General features: G+C 39.0%; 2 protein-coding genes across 2 annotated transcripts in view; one reads left to right on the plus strand and one right to left on the minus strand.

The window, feature by feature from the left end:
- LOC110378828 (trans-Golgi network integral membrane protein 2) overlaps positions 1-14,867 on the minus strand; it is a 160,185-nt gene that overhangs the window by 17,065 nt on the left and 128,253 nt on the right. The gene's annotated exons all lie outside the window — the stretch shown is intronic.
- The window catches only part of LOC110379728 (protein unc-80 homolog), a 29,326-nt gene that overhangs the window by 13,560 nt on the left and 899 nt on the right, over positions 1-14,867 (plus strand). Inside the window, exons 31-65 of the mRNA XM_064037723.1 lie at positions 234-390; positions 527-698; positions 874-966; positions 1,076-1,224; positions 1,348-1,467; positions 1,549-1,661; positions 1,868-2,024; positions 2,320-2,549; positions 2,821-3,046; positions 3,184-3,370; positions 3,692-3,861; positions 4,503-4,751; positions 4,982-5,111; positions 5,194-5,334; positions 5,434-5,627; positions 5,736-5,881; positions 6,056-6,250; positions 6,387-6,582; positions 6,846-7,064; positions 7,360-7,505; positions 7,978-8,143; positions 8,566-8,727; positions 9,013-9,216; positions 9,333-9,449; positions 9,646-9,780; positions 10,128-10,251; positions 10,547-10,759; positions 11,254-11,438; positions 11,794-11,959; positions 12,206-12,397; positions 12,786-12,905; positions 13,205-13,315; positions 13,518-13,723; positions 13,893-14,080; positions 14,602-14,720. Coding sequence (XP_063893793.1) covers positions 234-390; positions 527-698; positions 874-966; positions 1,076-1,224; positions 1,348-1,467; positions 1,549-1,661; positions 1,868-2,024; positions 2,320-2,549; positions 2,821-3,046; positions 3,184-3,370; positions 3,692-3,861; positions 4,503-4,751; positions 4,982-5,111; positions 5,194-5,334; positions 5,434-5,627; positions 5,736-5,881; positions 6,056-6,250; positions 6,387-6,582; positions 6,846-7,064; positions 7,360-7,505; positions 7,978-8,143; positions 8,566-8,727; positions 9,013-9,216; positions 9,333-9,449; positions 9,646-9,780; positions 10,128-10,251; positions 10,547-10,759; positions 11,254-11,438; positions 11,794-11,959; positions 12,206-12,397; positions 12,786-12,905; positions 13,205-13,315; positions 13,518-13,723; positions 13,893-14,080; positions 14,602-14,720 — 5,798 coding nt within the window. The remainder of the gene's footprint in view (positions 1-233; positions 391-526; positions 699-873; positions 967-1,075; positions 1,225-1,347; positions 1,468-1,548; positions 1,662-1,867; positions 2,025-2,319; positions 2,550-2,820; positions 3,047-3,183; positions 3,371-3,691; positions 3,862-4,502; positions 4,752-4,981; positions 5,112-5,193; positions 5,335-5,433; positions 5,628-5,735; positions 5,882-6,055; positions 6,251-6,386; positions 6,583-6,845; positions 7,065-7,359; positions 7,506-7,977; positions 8,144-8,565; positions 8,728-9,012; positions 9,217-9,332; positions 9,450-9,645; positions 9,781-10,127; positions 10,252-10,546; positions 10,760-11,253; positions 11,439-11,793; positions 11,960-12,205; positions 12,398-12,785; positions 12,906-13,204; positions 13,316-13,517; positions 13,724-13,892; positions 14,081-14,601; positions 14,721-14,867) is intronic.

The following is a 14,867-nucleotide window of genomic DNA, read 5'->3' on the forward strand; positions in this document are numbered from 1 at the left end:
GAAATTTTATCCAATAGTTTTATTAAATGATAAAATAGTTTAGATGAAATTAGAAAAAAGTACAATAATGCTTTTGCTACATTGGCATGCGAAGTCAAACTAAGAATTGAGAGGAAATTGTATAGCGAAAAGAATAGAGGCTAATAAGTAAAATAGCTGGCAAATGCAATCAGACTCGTTGATGGACTTTGCGGTCCATTGACGCGTTGAAATGTGAATAACTTAAACTACAGGGAGGCTAACCGTCGATGGAGTATGGCTCTCTCGAGCATGGGCCACTCGCAGGCGTCTGCGCAAAGCTTGCAATCCATTGCGGGAGCTGAGACAGAGAGAAAGATATCATTCGTACTACATGAACCGGAGAATGTGTCTGGTGGAAGCAATGTTACGGTAAGTATATTTGCGAAAATGAATTGGTTTGTTACGGTCTGTCGTAAAAATTATAGTAAAATTTCACCGAGTTCATAATTCGAGATGTAGAAAATATTGTTCTGCAAGAATTTTTAACATAATCTTTCTCTTACAGTTAGCAGATGCGATACCCCCGGCGGTGGACGATAAGAAGGGTCGTCTTGGATCTCGCGGCAAAGCGGGCATGCATCGTCGCAATACTCAGCAAACACACTCCGCTTATGGCTCGTTCAAACGACGATCTATCAAGCTCAGACAAAAGGATACTAGAGATGTTGTAGATGAATGTAAGTTCCTATTATAATATGACCATTGAAATCCTCTTTATTCTTCAAAGGAAAAAAGGTCAAATATTCGTTGTATGGTCCTTGAGACTCGACACTGATCCTCTATTAGGCAACTTCTAAGGTATTATTGACAAAATTGTTTTGCCACTTTAATGAGACTTTTGATTCTTTCCAGTTGTAACGAGAAGGTCAGATTCGATACAAAGCAGACGGAAAGTGTCTTCGCTGTCCGATAGAAGTGATACTTCAGAAGTTTATCCGGGTGCAGGTAACAGTGGATCTTCTTGCCACATTTATTACTTTCAGAAAGATTTGCCAACATTTTTGAAACCCATGGTTAAGATATCTTATATTTCTATAATGTTTTCTTCAAATAGGAGGAACAGTAATTATGTCAAATGAAGTGGACAGCGGTGGTGAGGAAAGTCCTGGAGTACTTTCTGATGATCACGATCATCCACCGGATAGTCCAGACAGCAATTCTACCGACCCTCCCGATACTAATAAAGGATTCCCATGGCTTAAGGTACCCTGACCCATGAAGCATATAACTTTCTATATAACTAAATATATTTTTTTACATAATTTAGTAACTTTTTGTGTTTCGGTGTCCAATGACATAACTACTAATGGTTCTAAAACTTCATAGGTGATGGTAAAGTTCCTCAACTCTTTCAATTACGTATGCTGCCATCAAAATTTCTGTCATCCCTACTGCTTTAGACGAAACATGAGATCCAGTGTGCGACTTATGAAGTCCGTACAAAAGGTATCAACCTTTCCTTTATCCTTACCTGGAGTTTCTGTGATCCTAATTAGATTTTAATCTTTAAAATGACGTTCTTTGCAGATTTATGGTGAGAAGTTTGGCCCAGAAATTAATACGACAAGTTCTGACGAAGGAAATGGTGGGACGCGCCGAGGGCGACGCTCTCGCAAGTCCTCAGAGCATTCTACAGATAGGTATACTCAGTATGAGACCAATTTTAGAAAGAGTTGATATCCCGAATTTGGTAAAGTCTACGATGTTTTTTTCTTCTTAAACAAGTTATATTCCAGATTTTCCACTTAATTGGTTACTTGATCTTTACTTCTCCGAATTCTCATACACAATTTCGTTGTCGTATATGTACATGAACTAAATCATCGATATATAATGTCATCCCTAGAATCGAGCGGTCTGTAATCGAGAGCGCTGGTTTAGCGTACCGAGCTGCGGGTGGGGAACAAAGCAATCTTGCGGCTGAAGGAGTGCCTTCTAAACCAGCTGCCGTGCCTTATCCGCCTGTAGACCCGCCTCCTATACTGAAGTATTTGAAGGGACAGGTATGATAAAGTTTTATATGTCGATAAAATTTTGACGACGAAATATCGATAAGTGTAAACTTCATGGTACATGTGTATGTAGTCGGTTGTCTAATCAACCGATCTTGTATGTTCGTCGTATAGAAAACACTCAACTCAACTGATTATTAAGTTTTTCTCCTTTTAGCGAACTCCTTTTTGTGAGTGAGAAGTTACATTGTTTGTAACTTCTCACTCACAACAGATTTACTAAAGTGTCAACATCAATATTGATCACATTATCTTTAAAACCCTTCAATATTGAAAATTATTACAGGTCCGAGACGCCTACCATACTCCTTTAGCAACCTTAATCAAAGGTGCCACAACTATGGGAGAGGACATGTTCGCAGAATGTGCTCCAGTAGCTTGGCAGTTACTACTAGAATCTGATCGAGAACTCAGTTCTTGTGCCGCGGCACTGTTTATATTAGCTGCGGTAAAAGCCCCGACTACCGCTACTGAGATCATGCATAATGATTTGAAGCATAGCGAGCCGAGTACCAGGTAAGGGAAATTGGGACTTGTTTTTAATGATGTAGGGTGTATTTTGCTGTACACATTTACATAAATATGTAAAAAGAATGCTTTAGGACTGATTTTTGTACCATTCTTTATTTGGAGTAACTGGAATGATTTGATGGTTTAGAATAAATACTACTAGCTGCTCATAATTGATCTGGTCTTCTACGTATTTGCTTTTCGTTGTCAATTTTCTACAATACCACTTCTATCTATCCTATGAAAAAAAAAACGGACATCTAATTTTGACTTTCAGAATAAACGCAATCCTAAGATTCCAAGTAATGTGGAAGCTCAGATACCAAGTATGGCCCCGCATGGAAGAAGGTGCTTCCGTCACATTCAAAGTGCCTCCCCCAGGCATTGAGTTCACGTTACCCTCCCCTAAGATCGGCATCGAGTCGCTCGCTGTAGTGGACCCACCGTGGACCCCACAGGTTAAAGACAAGGATATGGAGATGACTTTGAATCAGGAAAGACATGTAAGGCCGAAGCCCAGGTTTAAAATTCGGTATTTTTTTTTTCTTTTAATTTGGCAACCCCACTCATTCTAATTAAAGTAGCAATTAAATTTACTTAAAATTAAATAGAATTTATAGTCTCAGATTTGTGTCCACAGCGTTCCCTAGTGACAGCAACGAAAACTCGCAAGAAACAGCAAACGGAGGCAATAAAGAGAGCTCTTCAACAACGTAATGATAAGAAACGTGCGGAGCGAGAGAGTTTCCTTATCACTACTATACCGATCACGAGGCAGGCTGCCCGGGAACCCGCTTTGGATCATGCGGCTGATGATCATGTTGACCGTAAGTAGCTCCTGTAGATAGGCAGATATTATCATAATGTTCAGTTGATTATTCTTATAAAAACGGGGCTTTACTTAAATTAATTTCCCATACTGATGCGAATGCTATCTACCTCAGCGTTATTTATTTATTTATGCACATTGTACAACGGCGGATAACCTTAGTCTACCTTAGGGTGGTGGTGAAACAGAAGTGGTAGGTCCTTAGTAGTGGTTATCCTTTTTCTGTACCCACAACTATGAAATAACTACTATGTACTGCTACTTTGAGTTTTTGCGAATATAGACAGACTCTCATCCATGTGACATTTTCGTCTCACAGCACCAGCTGACGAAGAATTAGTGGAAGGTGTCCGAGGTTCTCATCACACACAAGTAGCTTCCGCATTGTTCCCTTCAACATTATGCTCTGCTGTAGCCGAGATTGTTTCTCTGCTAGACGATGCTGCCGTTTCTAGAGACGGATGTTCGGTCTATGAAGTGGCTTATCAGGTAAATAAATTTAGAAACATTTTTCTTCTTCTTTTAGAAACTACTTTCTAGGTTAGATTTTGCAGTGCTAGTCAATTTGAAATACTGGTGGCCTTACTACAAAAACTTAAAACATCTGTTGAACACTTGTCTAAAAAATGACACTGCGAAACGGACCCTTTCGACGTCATAATTAGATTTTTAGATCAGTGTTCAACAGACGTTTAAAAGTTTTTGTGGTACGACGTTGGGAGATTAAGATTAAATAAATAGATTCTTTTGAATAAAAATTGTCTTAATTGTAATCTGACGTTCGAGTCTACAATATTTACACGACTAGCTGTCTCCCGAGGTTACCCCCGCGTACTGGGGAAGTTCTTTTCGACAAACAAAAAAATGTTTCGACTTTATTACATTAAAATAGATCCTACTTATATTATAAATGTGAAAGTTTGTGAGAATGTATGGATGTATGTTTGTTATTTAATCACGCAAAAACGGCTGGACCGATTTGATTGAAATTTGGTATGTAGATAGGTGATACCCTGGATTCACACATAGGCTACTTTTTATTAACACACCACGCGGGCAAAGCCGCTGGCGGAAGCTAGTTTATTATATTTCTATATACAAATCCGTCTAATATGATTTTTTATTTTTAGGTTATCTGGTGTTGCCTCGTAGAAGACTCAGCACTATTCCTCCGCCATGTTCTTGAAAGATTAACACGCGACCATCAAGACGAGATGTTCAAGCTACTCCGTCATTTGATCCGGTTCATTCCGCGATTACCACAGCAAGCTGCCTTTGCGCTTTACAACTATATTATAGGGTATGTCATGTTCTATGTGAGGAGTCCCCATGAAGAGGGGCAGAGGCTCGTTGGTGCTGCCTTGTCTATATTGTGGATGGTGAGTCATGTTCCTCAATATACCTAGAACTTTGCCAACTTTGTAATTACAATTCTGACATTGACGCCATTGATTAAAGATCTCCCGTGACTTTTTCCCAATTACGTTGGAGTCGGCTTCCAGTCTAACCGGCCCCTTTATCTTTGGTAACATTTTTTTATACTTCTAGACAAAAATGAAATTCACAGTCATAATTTGGCAGTTTTTTTAAAGTATTATTTGACTTCCAGGTGGTTCACAGTGTACACGGTATAATGTTCAAAGATCTGAAGCAGATTTTGCGCAAAGAGCAATGCGATGCTTCTATTCTTCTTACTGCTAATGTGCCTGCTGCTAAAAAGATTATCGTTCATGGCCCACGTAAGAAACTTAAAAAAACTACTAAATACACTTAAAGTATATAGCCTGCTTTATGTTCTAAACGACAAATATTTCTTTTCAGCTGACAACGAAGGTTGCATTCCGTCCCAGTTCCCTGTGCAAGAAGACACAGTATTTGCTCAAATACTCAAAGAGTCGCTCGATTTCTTCGGCATACCAGAGAAGTTACATCGAGAACATTTCCTTGTCGACTTTAAAACACGTAAGAACCTTAACTTTATAAAACTTTTTTTTCATATTTGAGACCCCCATAATGCTATACTTTTATTTATGACCCTTTATTTCACCTTTTTTTTCGCAGGTCAAATTCACAACCCACAAGGTTACGTTCGAGACCACTATTTCTTCAAACGCTCCCAGTACCCTCAATTAGGATTGGTCCACATGGAACCCGATGAAGCATTTCAAAAACTGCAAGAACAAGAACTCTTGCAGAAGTTCGTTGAAATAGGAAAAGTTTTGCTTACTTGGGCTATATTGAAAAATGTTGATATGGTATGTAGACTATTTTATGATCATATTTTATTTATTTATGTAAAGTGGACTTTTATTTTAATACCTTTAACTATTTGTTTATTTAATTAATACAAAATATTATTTCAGGTGGTCCAACGTGTAGTATTTCTACACGATGAACTCATGAAGTTGCCATCATTCCCCCGCAAGGCTCTTGAAGCAGATCTCGTTCTATACAGTCGCGGAGCCTTGGGATCTACACTTTTAGGCTTAGATGTTTTACATAAGTTTATGTAAGTTTCCTTTCGGTACAGTAAACTGCACATTAGTGGTAACTGTCATGCACCTTAACCCAATAGTAATAAGTACGATTTTCCTATAAAACTATTACCACTGACGTGAAGTTGACTGTACCTATATATTTTTAAATATTTTTCTGTAATATATAATTATATTTAATGTTTTAGGTGGGTACGACTAATAGCTCGAATGTTTGAAGCTATGGCAGGAAACTTCACGTCATCACGAGATATTCATTTGTTCCTCAACGTTCTGAATGGTGCTCTAATGTTGCATAGCGAAGACTCTTTGATACTCCGATATGTTATTGCCACGTATGTCAATGCTGCTTTTAATTTTAAAAGCATATTTTCTACAAATGGGTACGTATTATTAATTATTAATTAATTATAATAATTTTAAGTTACTGTGAAGTGTTATGTAAATATGTGTATATTTGATTAATAATAATAAATTTATTAAATAAGTGAAATTAAATAATTTTTCCTTATCTTTCAGGTATTTGCTCATCATGCCAACATTACTACAAATATACTCAAACTTCCAAACAAATAAGCTAGTCACTACAACGATTGAGTACGCGGTCAAACAGTTTTATTTACTAAACCGCAAACCATTTATTCTGCAAATGTTTGGCTCTGTGTCCGCCATTTTGGATACAGATGAAGAATCAACTTATGGAGATGCAAGTAAAGTAAGTCATATTTTATCAACGAGGTATTTTCCATTAAAATATTTTACTTCTCAGATAGTGGAGACAAAACATAAAAATGACACAGAGTTGAATTAAGAACTTCCTCCTTTTATGGAGTCGGAAAAAAATGCTACCTCAGTTCAGACAAAAAGTTGACTCGGTTCATCTTCAGAGTTACTGGGCCATATAGTTTCCACTTTATACATAGCCCATATTTTTGGTCACTAGCAAAAAAAAATTTTATAATTCTTACCTCATTACAGGTACAGTCAAGCTGCCTCTTCAACCTCCTTCTAAGTTTAGAAACTCCATCACCTGACCCACTTCACATAGCTGAGTTAATCAAGGAAGAGAAACCACTAAAGCCGATAGATTTCTGCTATCGTGATGAAGAGGAGATGGTCAATGTGTTGGACTGTATCAGCCTTTGCGTTATGGTCGTGTCGTATTCTGCTGAAAGCATGAGGGGGTATCAGATGTTGGTGAGTTTTTTGTAGAGTAAGCAAACAAATGCCTTACGTCCGTCACCGCAATAATCAACCTTTTGCTACATTATAATAAAGGCGATTTTAAATTAGTCGTAAAGTGTATTGTATTGTGCGTCCCATGTATTGCAAACGGCTCAGATTTTTATAGGAGTCACGGAATACTATTTACTACCGAATTAAGTTTGTATATAGTAGTAGTAAAGTATCATATTTAACAAAACTATCGCCAGCTTAGACAATTCTCAAATTAATCGATATTTTGTTACAATTACAAATTATGTGTTTATAGATAATATTGGAAGCAATACTCCCATGCTACGTAAAGCAAATTCAACTGCCCACCTACAATCGAGAAGGAAAAACAGAGAAAGAAATTATACAGCAACTTGCCATTGCTATTAAAACACTTGTGAATAACTGCGAAGGACTATCTAAGTAAGTTTTTAGGACAACTTAATTTTTCTAAGCTTTAATATTATGTTCCGCCTTTGGCCTAAATTCCATCAAAGTGAAGCGGACTGGACAAGTTTTTGAACAACCAATAGAAAGTCACTCAAAAATATAATCTCCACCCATTTCAAAGTCACATTATTTATTGAGAAATTAGAAGAAAAATCAGAAACGGACAGCACCCCCAAAAACGCCCCCTTTCACATTTAGTATAATGAGCAGGGAAAATCAATTGGTTGTTTAAATCTACTCCGCTCCGCTTTACTTTGGTAGATTATGGGCCTAAACCCATACGTAAATCGCAGTGAAAAAAAAACTTTGAATATGCATTTTGCTTGTGTTACATCCACAGTGAAAAGAGAAACAGCCGCCAATCAAAACTCCCGATCATATCATTTGTCTTCCGCTTTACGCAAGTACGCTAGAACGTATAATAGTTTAAAATGATTTCCTATAGATCTTACAACGGCCCATACAGAACGTCTCCCGAACATAAAGGCTCGTCACAGCGGACGGGGCCGCGTACTGCCGCCGCTACTATCATTGCCTTTGAGGAGTCACACTCTAAGTACGATAACTCTAAGATGCCTGTACCTGAGTATACGGGGGCTGAGGATTCTGAGGTAATGTAAAACTATAAATATAATGTATGTGTTGAAACGCGGAGCGTTCGCATAGGGTCGCTCACATAGGACTCACCGTAAGTGCTGCTAAAAGATCATTGTATCACCGTCGGGCGTCGCATTTACATTAATTGCTGTGGTAGAAATACTTTTGAGAAAGATCTAAAGAAGACTAACGTTTCATTACTTCGGGGTAAGTATATTACGCTACATAGACGATTTTAGCATATTATGTCATATAGCTTCAGCGGTTATACACCTCGGTATTTTTGTTACTTCATATTAGCGCTTACTATGAATCTAGCTCGTACAAACGTAAGTCATTAGTTTAATCATCCCTTATTCTCTCCATATGGCTTCTTTTCTTATCTCACTTTCCTTTAATCAATACTTTATTATGAAATTCTGTCTTTATTCAACAGTTGGTGCGTGCAGAATACCGCAGACCTCGCGATGTGTTACTATCGTTAGTGGGTGAATTTATCGGACGTGCGACTACGCGTTTGTTGGAAATCAATGGCTCTAACCGCAGCGGTGGCACTGAAGGGAAACCTGTGGAGTTGCTGGATTCTAAATCACATGCTGTAAGTTGTAGAATTGACCCTTCTTAGACGCGAGTCTATCAAATACCTGGTTACTGCTAATTTTCACGTTCAAGATTCAAAGTAATCAGTTGTTTCAAGAAAACCAGGCATTTATGGTATCGATGAACAAGGGTCTTGGACGTACTGTATTCACTTATGTCCAATTTGTGCTGCAAATTTTATCCAATACTGATCCATTGCAGATTTGACATATCGATTTTAGTTTGTTAGACTTCTTTTTTTTAAAGGAAGTTCTACAAATTAACCATCATCATTATCTTTCAGCGCCTTGCAGAAATAGCTCACTCTTTGCTAAAGGTATCTCCCTACGACCCGGAGTCTATGGGCTGTCGTGGCCTACAACGTTACATGACTCAAGTGTTACCTGCCGCCGATTGGGCAGACGATGCTTTGAGACCAGCCCTTATTATGATACTGAGAAGATTGGACAAAGTCTTCCTTAAAATTGCTAAGAAGCCTAGCATTAGGGTAAGACAATTATCTACTATTTATTTTACATAAGTACTCCATATAAAAGATATCTTTATTCAGGCAATTAATTTTGTAAGGCGTTCAAAACTGAAGATTTGATACTTCATTTTCAGAGAAACACTGATTGGGATTCCGCAGCAGTTCTCTTGAAGGGAGTTTATGAAACGATGATTCGTTGTCCCTACATAATGCATTGGCAACATGTGAAAACTCTGCTCAATACCGTTCAAGTGAGTATCAACCAGTTACTAACCGACCATGAAAGGACAGGAAAAAATGCCTTCCTCTCTTCTAAATACTATCTTATTGTGCCCATCAGGGTCCATAATTGTGACAACCATTTTATATACCTACATTATTCCTATACCTTATGTACATTAAACAATTCTAAAATCATCTGAATAAACTTTAAAATTTCGTATTTAGGCGCTCATAGTATCAGACAACAATTGTGGAGAGAACTTATCTTCGGCTACTGCAGCGCTTATGTCTCAACCGCCACCGCCACATTTCTGCAGCACAGTTGTTCGATTAATTGCGTTGCAAATTATTAACACTGGTGTAAGTATTTCACATTTCTTAGTACCTATATCTTGCAGAAATGTTATGTCAAATAACTCTTAACCGCCTAGAAATAAGGTACCTATATTTTTCCTTGACTGCATAAAACCTACTTAATTTAATATTTTTGACGTGACAACGTCTTATAAATCGATGGAGCCGGCTGCACGCACGAAAAAACGTGCATGCGGCGTTACCTCGCTCTGAGGCGTTCCGTTTAAGGCTTGAAGTGCAAGCGAGAGCACGCAGCGAGCGACAAAGAGGCACAATCGGCAGCTACTCACGTTGTCACGTTCAACTATCGTCAGTAAAACGACTTTACAGACAATGGTTTTTTTTATATACAGGATAGTTATTCGCTAGAACAAATGTGTGGAGGCAGTGCATCGTTTCCAACTGGAGAGAAAACTGAAAACATGCTCATGAATCTATTCATGCCTCTTTGTTTACGTGTCGGTAGTGGCAGAAAGGGTAAGACATAATTTTGTAATATAAAGATCTCTTTTATTCAACAAACAATACATTTGACAAATACCAGGTTTTTTTGAAACTTATACCTTACCCAACCTGCTTTGTTGACCTCTGATTGGCCAATGTTTACATAGACCGCCTGCTTGTTTGATTTGCTAAAACAAAGACAACACTTTACCTCTTGGTAAGCTTGGCTGTCTGTCCTTCTGGGTCTTAAATATGTATATCCAACCAAGCAGTAGCAAAATCAATATAATTAGGCCAACATTGTAATAAAACTAATATTAATTTTCAGATGTACCCCCTCTCCGTCAATCCGACGTCAGCTACTTAGTATCAGTAGTACTAAACGCCTTATGTCCCCCCGCGCCGCCGGGACAACTGGCAGCCGTCAACGCTAAGCTCAATGCTTCGGATAACCGGGCCAATTCTCTTACATTCACTGGCAGTCGAGATACTAGGAACACTACGAGGCTGTCCAATCAATTGTATAGGATTGCTTTCTTGGGTATGTGTGATTATTTCGCCGATTTTCGCCCTTACATATTTTTTATTTTAAAGGGTAGTTACTAAAGAAATATCTACCGTTTTGCCAAGAATTGGCTCGAGAATTGTGTGATTTAATTCGGGAAAGGTAACTTTAATAGTCATTTTACCTGATTGGTGTCAACAGAACAACGCATCTATGTGATTGAAAAGTACGTACCTACACGTAGGTATTTACCGTGGAATAAAAATCACAATAAATGTAAACAAGAGTTTTTGTGCAGAAATATTTTAACTCTGTACTTCAGTATATAAGTATTAGATACTTCTTCAATATACATTTATTTGACATATAGGGTGTGTCGTTCACAATCACATTAAATGAAATGGGTACCTACTGGTTAATATATATCGATTAACACAAAGAAAAAAGAAAAATTTCGTAAAAATAAAAAAATATAATTATAGAAATGTATTTAAAAATATAGATCATTTAATTTTTATTATTATTTTCAGCACTTAAAGTGATGTGTGCGTGCTTCACAAGCGAGCTGTGCACAGAGTGGGGTCGCATAGCTCGCGCCATGAGAGACCTCGGCAGAAGGAATGAAGCTGCTCATCATTTGTGGGACTTCTTAGAGCATGTGGTCACATATAGGACACCTTTATACATTCTGTTACAGCCGTTTATAGTGCATAAGGTAGGTTTATGATATCGATTTTTTGAGTTGTCACAGTCGATACTCTTATCGATAAATTATTTTTAGAACAACAATATCGATTTAAACATGTTTCTCAAAAAATTTAGTGTCCACTTTTGTATGCATATAAATGAAATCGTTTTGCCTCTAAAAATAATAATAAACATAAAATAGAGATGAGAAAGGGGAAATGAATTCCATTTCTCCTTTTAATAATGAATTGAGACATCAGATTTATAATGAAGCTATTTACCCTTGTAACATCAACTAAAAAACACCAGATTTCCAATACTCCATTTGCACAACTGCAATTCTCTTCTAATAAATTTTAAACCTATACAATTTCCTATCACAGCTGTCTCAACCTCCCATCGGGGACAACGAGCGTCACATGCAGTTTGTAGTTCGGGAACGCGTGAGAGGGCTCAAGTTACCCGCCGCGAGGGCAAGAGGTGCTTTACTAGCCGAATTGGCGAGGGAACTGAGGCATATGCGCGATACACATGATCAGTATAAGTTTGGTGAGTAGAGACATTCTTAAATATGTGAATTTCGATGGAAGTGTTGCTACTCAAAAAAATGTGTTGGTGTTGCCTTAATTAAAGCAAAACTGTGTAGGTACCTACTTTCTATCATATATTTCTGCACCTCTGAAAAGCCAAAAATTGACATGCTTACCAAGAAACTTTCAGTGTCATGCAATGAATTATTTATTTATCTCTGTCTTCTTTCACTCCACACGATTTAAACATGATTGTTTTTTCTAGAACAAATAGCAGAAAACCTCGGTCAAGCCGGCGGGAAACGTGCTTCCGAAGTGTTTCCCCGTACAACGACGGTGCCCGACAAACATCAACAACATCGACCTTCGTTGATATCAATGTTGGTAGGCAGGGGAGGGACGGGAGGACTGCCTAGAACACCTGATCATCCGTCCGCACCTCTTTCTGCACAACGAGGTACGTGGTTTCATCTCATCTGTCTAGCCTTTGAATAACTAAAAAAATAAATAGGCCGTCTTCAAAAAAGAAAGAAATATTGGACACGCATATTTCTTGTTCTTTCCTACTAGGTAAACTTTTCAATGTGCCCCAATTTATTATGTCTTAGGTGCTTACGTACCTTACTTTTTAGACCTACATAACTATCGTTTTCGTCGGTATGTCGGGATATGTATAGTACCAGATTAGGTACTTATCGGATTCTGAATTTATCGACCTTCAAAGACTGTTCCAGTCCATTTTCATAATACATATTTACCACTAATTGTTCGCATTAGATCGTTTTATTTTATTGTACCTATTACCTATATGTAATAAAATTAGACTAACATCAATCATGTTACAGAATCGTTATCAAGTAGCTCAACTACAAGCCAGCATATGCCAACGTTTGAGGCTCAGCTGAACAGCGGCCGACTGAGCGACACCAGCAACAATAACGTTAGCAGTGGCAATTCGCATATAGGTAAGAAAAACACCCTTTATTACACACTCACTTTCCTAATAAGTTTACCAAATTAAATAATGGATTTTGCTCGGGACTTCTCAAAGCCAATTTTCATCTCCAGGGTACCCTTTCACCAGGCCGGTTACCAGATTTTTCTATGCCATATTTAATCGCAATCGGTTAATGACAAAATATTAGCGTGAAAGCGAAAGAAACAAACTCTTTTCGGAGGACTCTGTCGAAAGAAGCGCTATTCTGCCAGTCTTTAGTAGTGTGTTCAATTCTGTAGGCACTAAAGAATGTTTTCTTTTCTACAGGTTCATTGAACAACTATGGAAGTGACAAGCCAACCGCCAGTACTCCCTCATATACAAGCACACAAACTAAACTAAGATTTGTGCCGTCCGTAGAACTAAAGTTCACGTCTGGTAAGTACCTATGACTACCGTGACTTGCCTATGACACTAGGCGAACTGTAAAGCAATCCGAAACTGTGAAATAGATGGCTCCGATCATCGATCGCCTGCAAGCAACTCCAAGCAACTGTAACTTATCCACGAGCTTCTTTCGTGTTTATATTTTAATACCTTTGTTTTATGGACCTCAAAAACAATTCACTTTTTTTACTAGGGGAAACATCAATGAGTCCATTATCCCCGATGTCACCGGGCGAGGCGTCTTGCGGCGAATGCATCCCCGCTCGTCCGTCCGACAGTGACATGTTAGTGGGCGAGAACTCCGACACGGCCGACGCCGAGAGGCCGCGGTTGCAGCGAGCTCACGGACCTTCGAAGAAGACTTTCAAGTTCCGACGCAGTAGGCATACTAAGCCTGATGTAAGATTTTTTATATAGTTCTCAAAAAACAGGAGGTACAAATTAATGCTAGAATTTCTCATTCGAGTTAGTCCTGGTGTTTTTCTTTATGCAGTCAGGAAATATTGGCCTCATGAGAAATGCCAATTATTTCTATACCTAGAAACCTAAACGATTGCTCATAACGCAGGTCAGCCACGTGCGCCTGGAGTCAGATGACGGCTCGTCCCCGGGCCCCGAGTCCACGCCTCTCCGCCGCGCCTGGTCACAGCCGCCATTCCTCCAACCTTCCTACATCAACACCGACACTTCATACGACAGCGAAATCTCGCAGACCTCTTCAACGTCCGGATACAGGCTAGCATTACCTAACCTTCAGTAAATAGACGACCAATACTAAGTGTGGTCAGCATGCCGTATCGATGTGTGAACACCTTTCGAAACGGGTTTTGTGTACCGGCATGATTTCACTCATCTCGTGTGCACTGAGTTCCGATATTTACTATTATGTAGTCTATCTATTAAGTCATTCATTCATTTGTTCAGTGAATTCGTGAACGCCACAGCTTTGCTGGATATGCTGAATTTTGGTATCAATTTTAATACAACCTGATTAGGTAATAATATCATTATTGACCCAGCAATTTGCTCGCTCCTGTAACATTGCCTAATTAAATTGGCCAATCTGCCTACTTTGCTATAAGCTAACATCTATGGAATCAAAATTAAATCTATAATAATAAATGTAAATTGTCACACGTCCACCGCACAAGAACGCCTGCAAGCGTCAATGACTTAGTCGGGCCCCCCTATACCTATAAGCTGATTTCGAAGGCACTTAAAAAACTGTAGTATGGCTGTAGTGTTGGGACGCGATGTCCAGCTCGGTGGTGTTACAGGGAGAGCTACAGCCTGCAGGCGTCGATGACGGAGTCGCCGGGCGGCAGCACGCGGGCCGCGCTGGCGTCGCCGGAGCCCGAGCGCGCCGCCAGCGCCACGCCGCACGCCAGCCCCGACGGTAATCAACCCTTCGTATGTACCGCTCTATTTATACGCAACCCCCCCGCACTCTCGTCTCTCTTCCCGTCTGTCGCCTTGCCGAGCTGTCGTGAGTCTACCGTTCCTTTCTTCGCTTTCACATTTCCAGGTGTTACGCGATGGAGTT

The sequence above is a fragment of the Helicoverpa armigera genome, chromosome 14 (assembly GCF_030705265.1).
Source record: "Helicoverpa armigera isolate CAAS_96S chromosome 14, ASM3070526v1, whole genome shotgun sequence".
NCBI lineage: Eukaryota > Metazoa > Arthropoda > Insecta > Lepidoptera > Noctuidae > Helicoverpa > Helicoverpa armigera.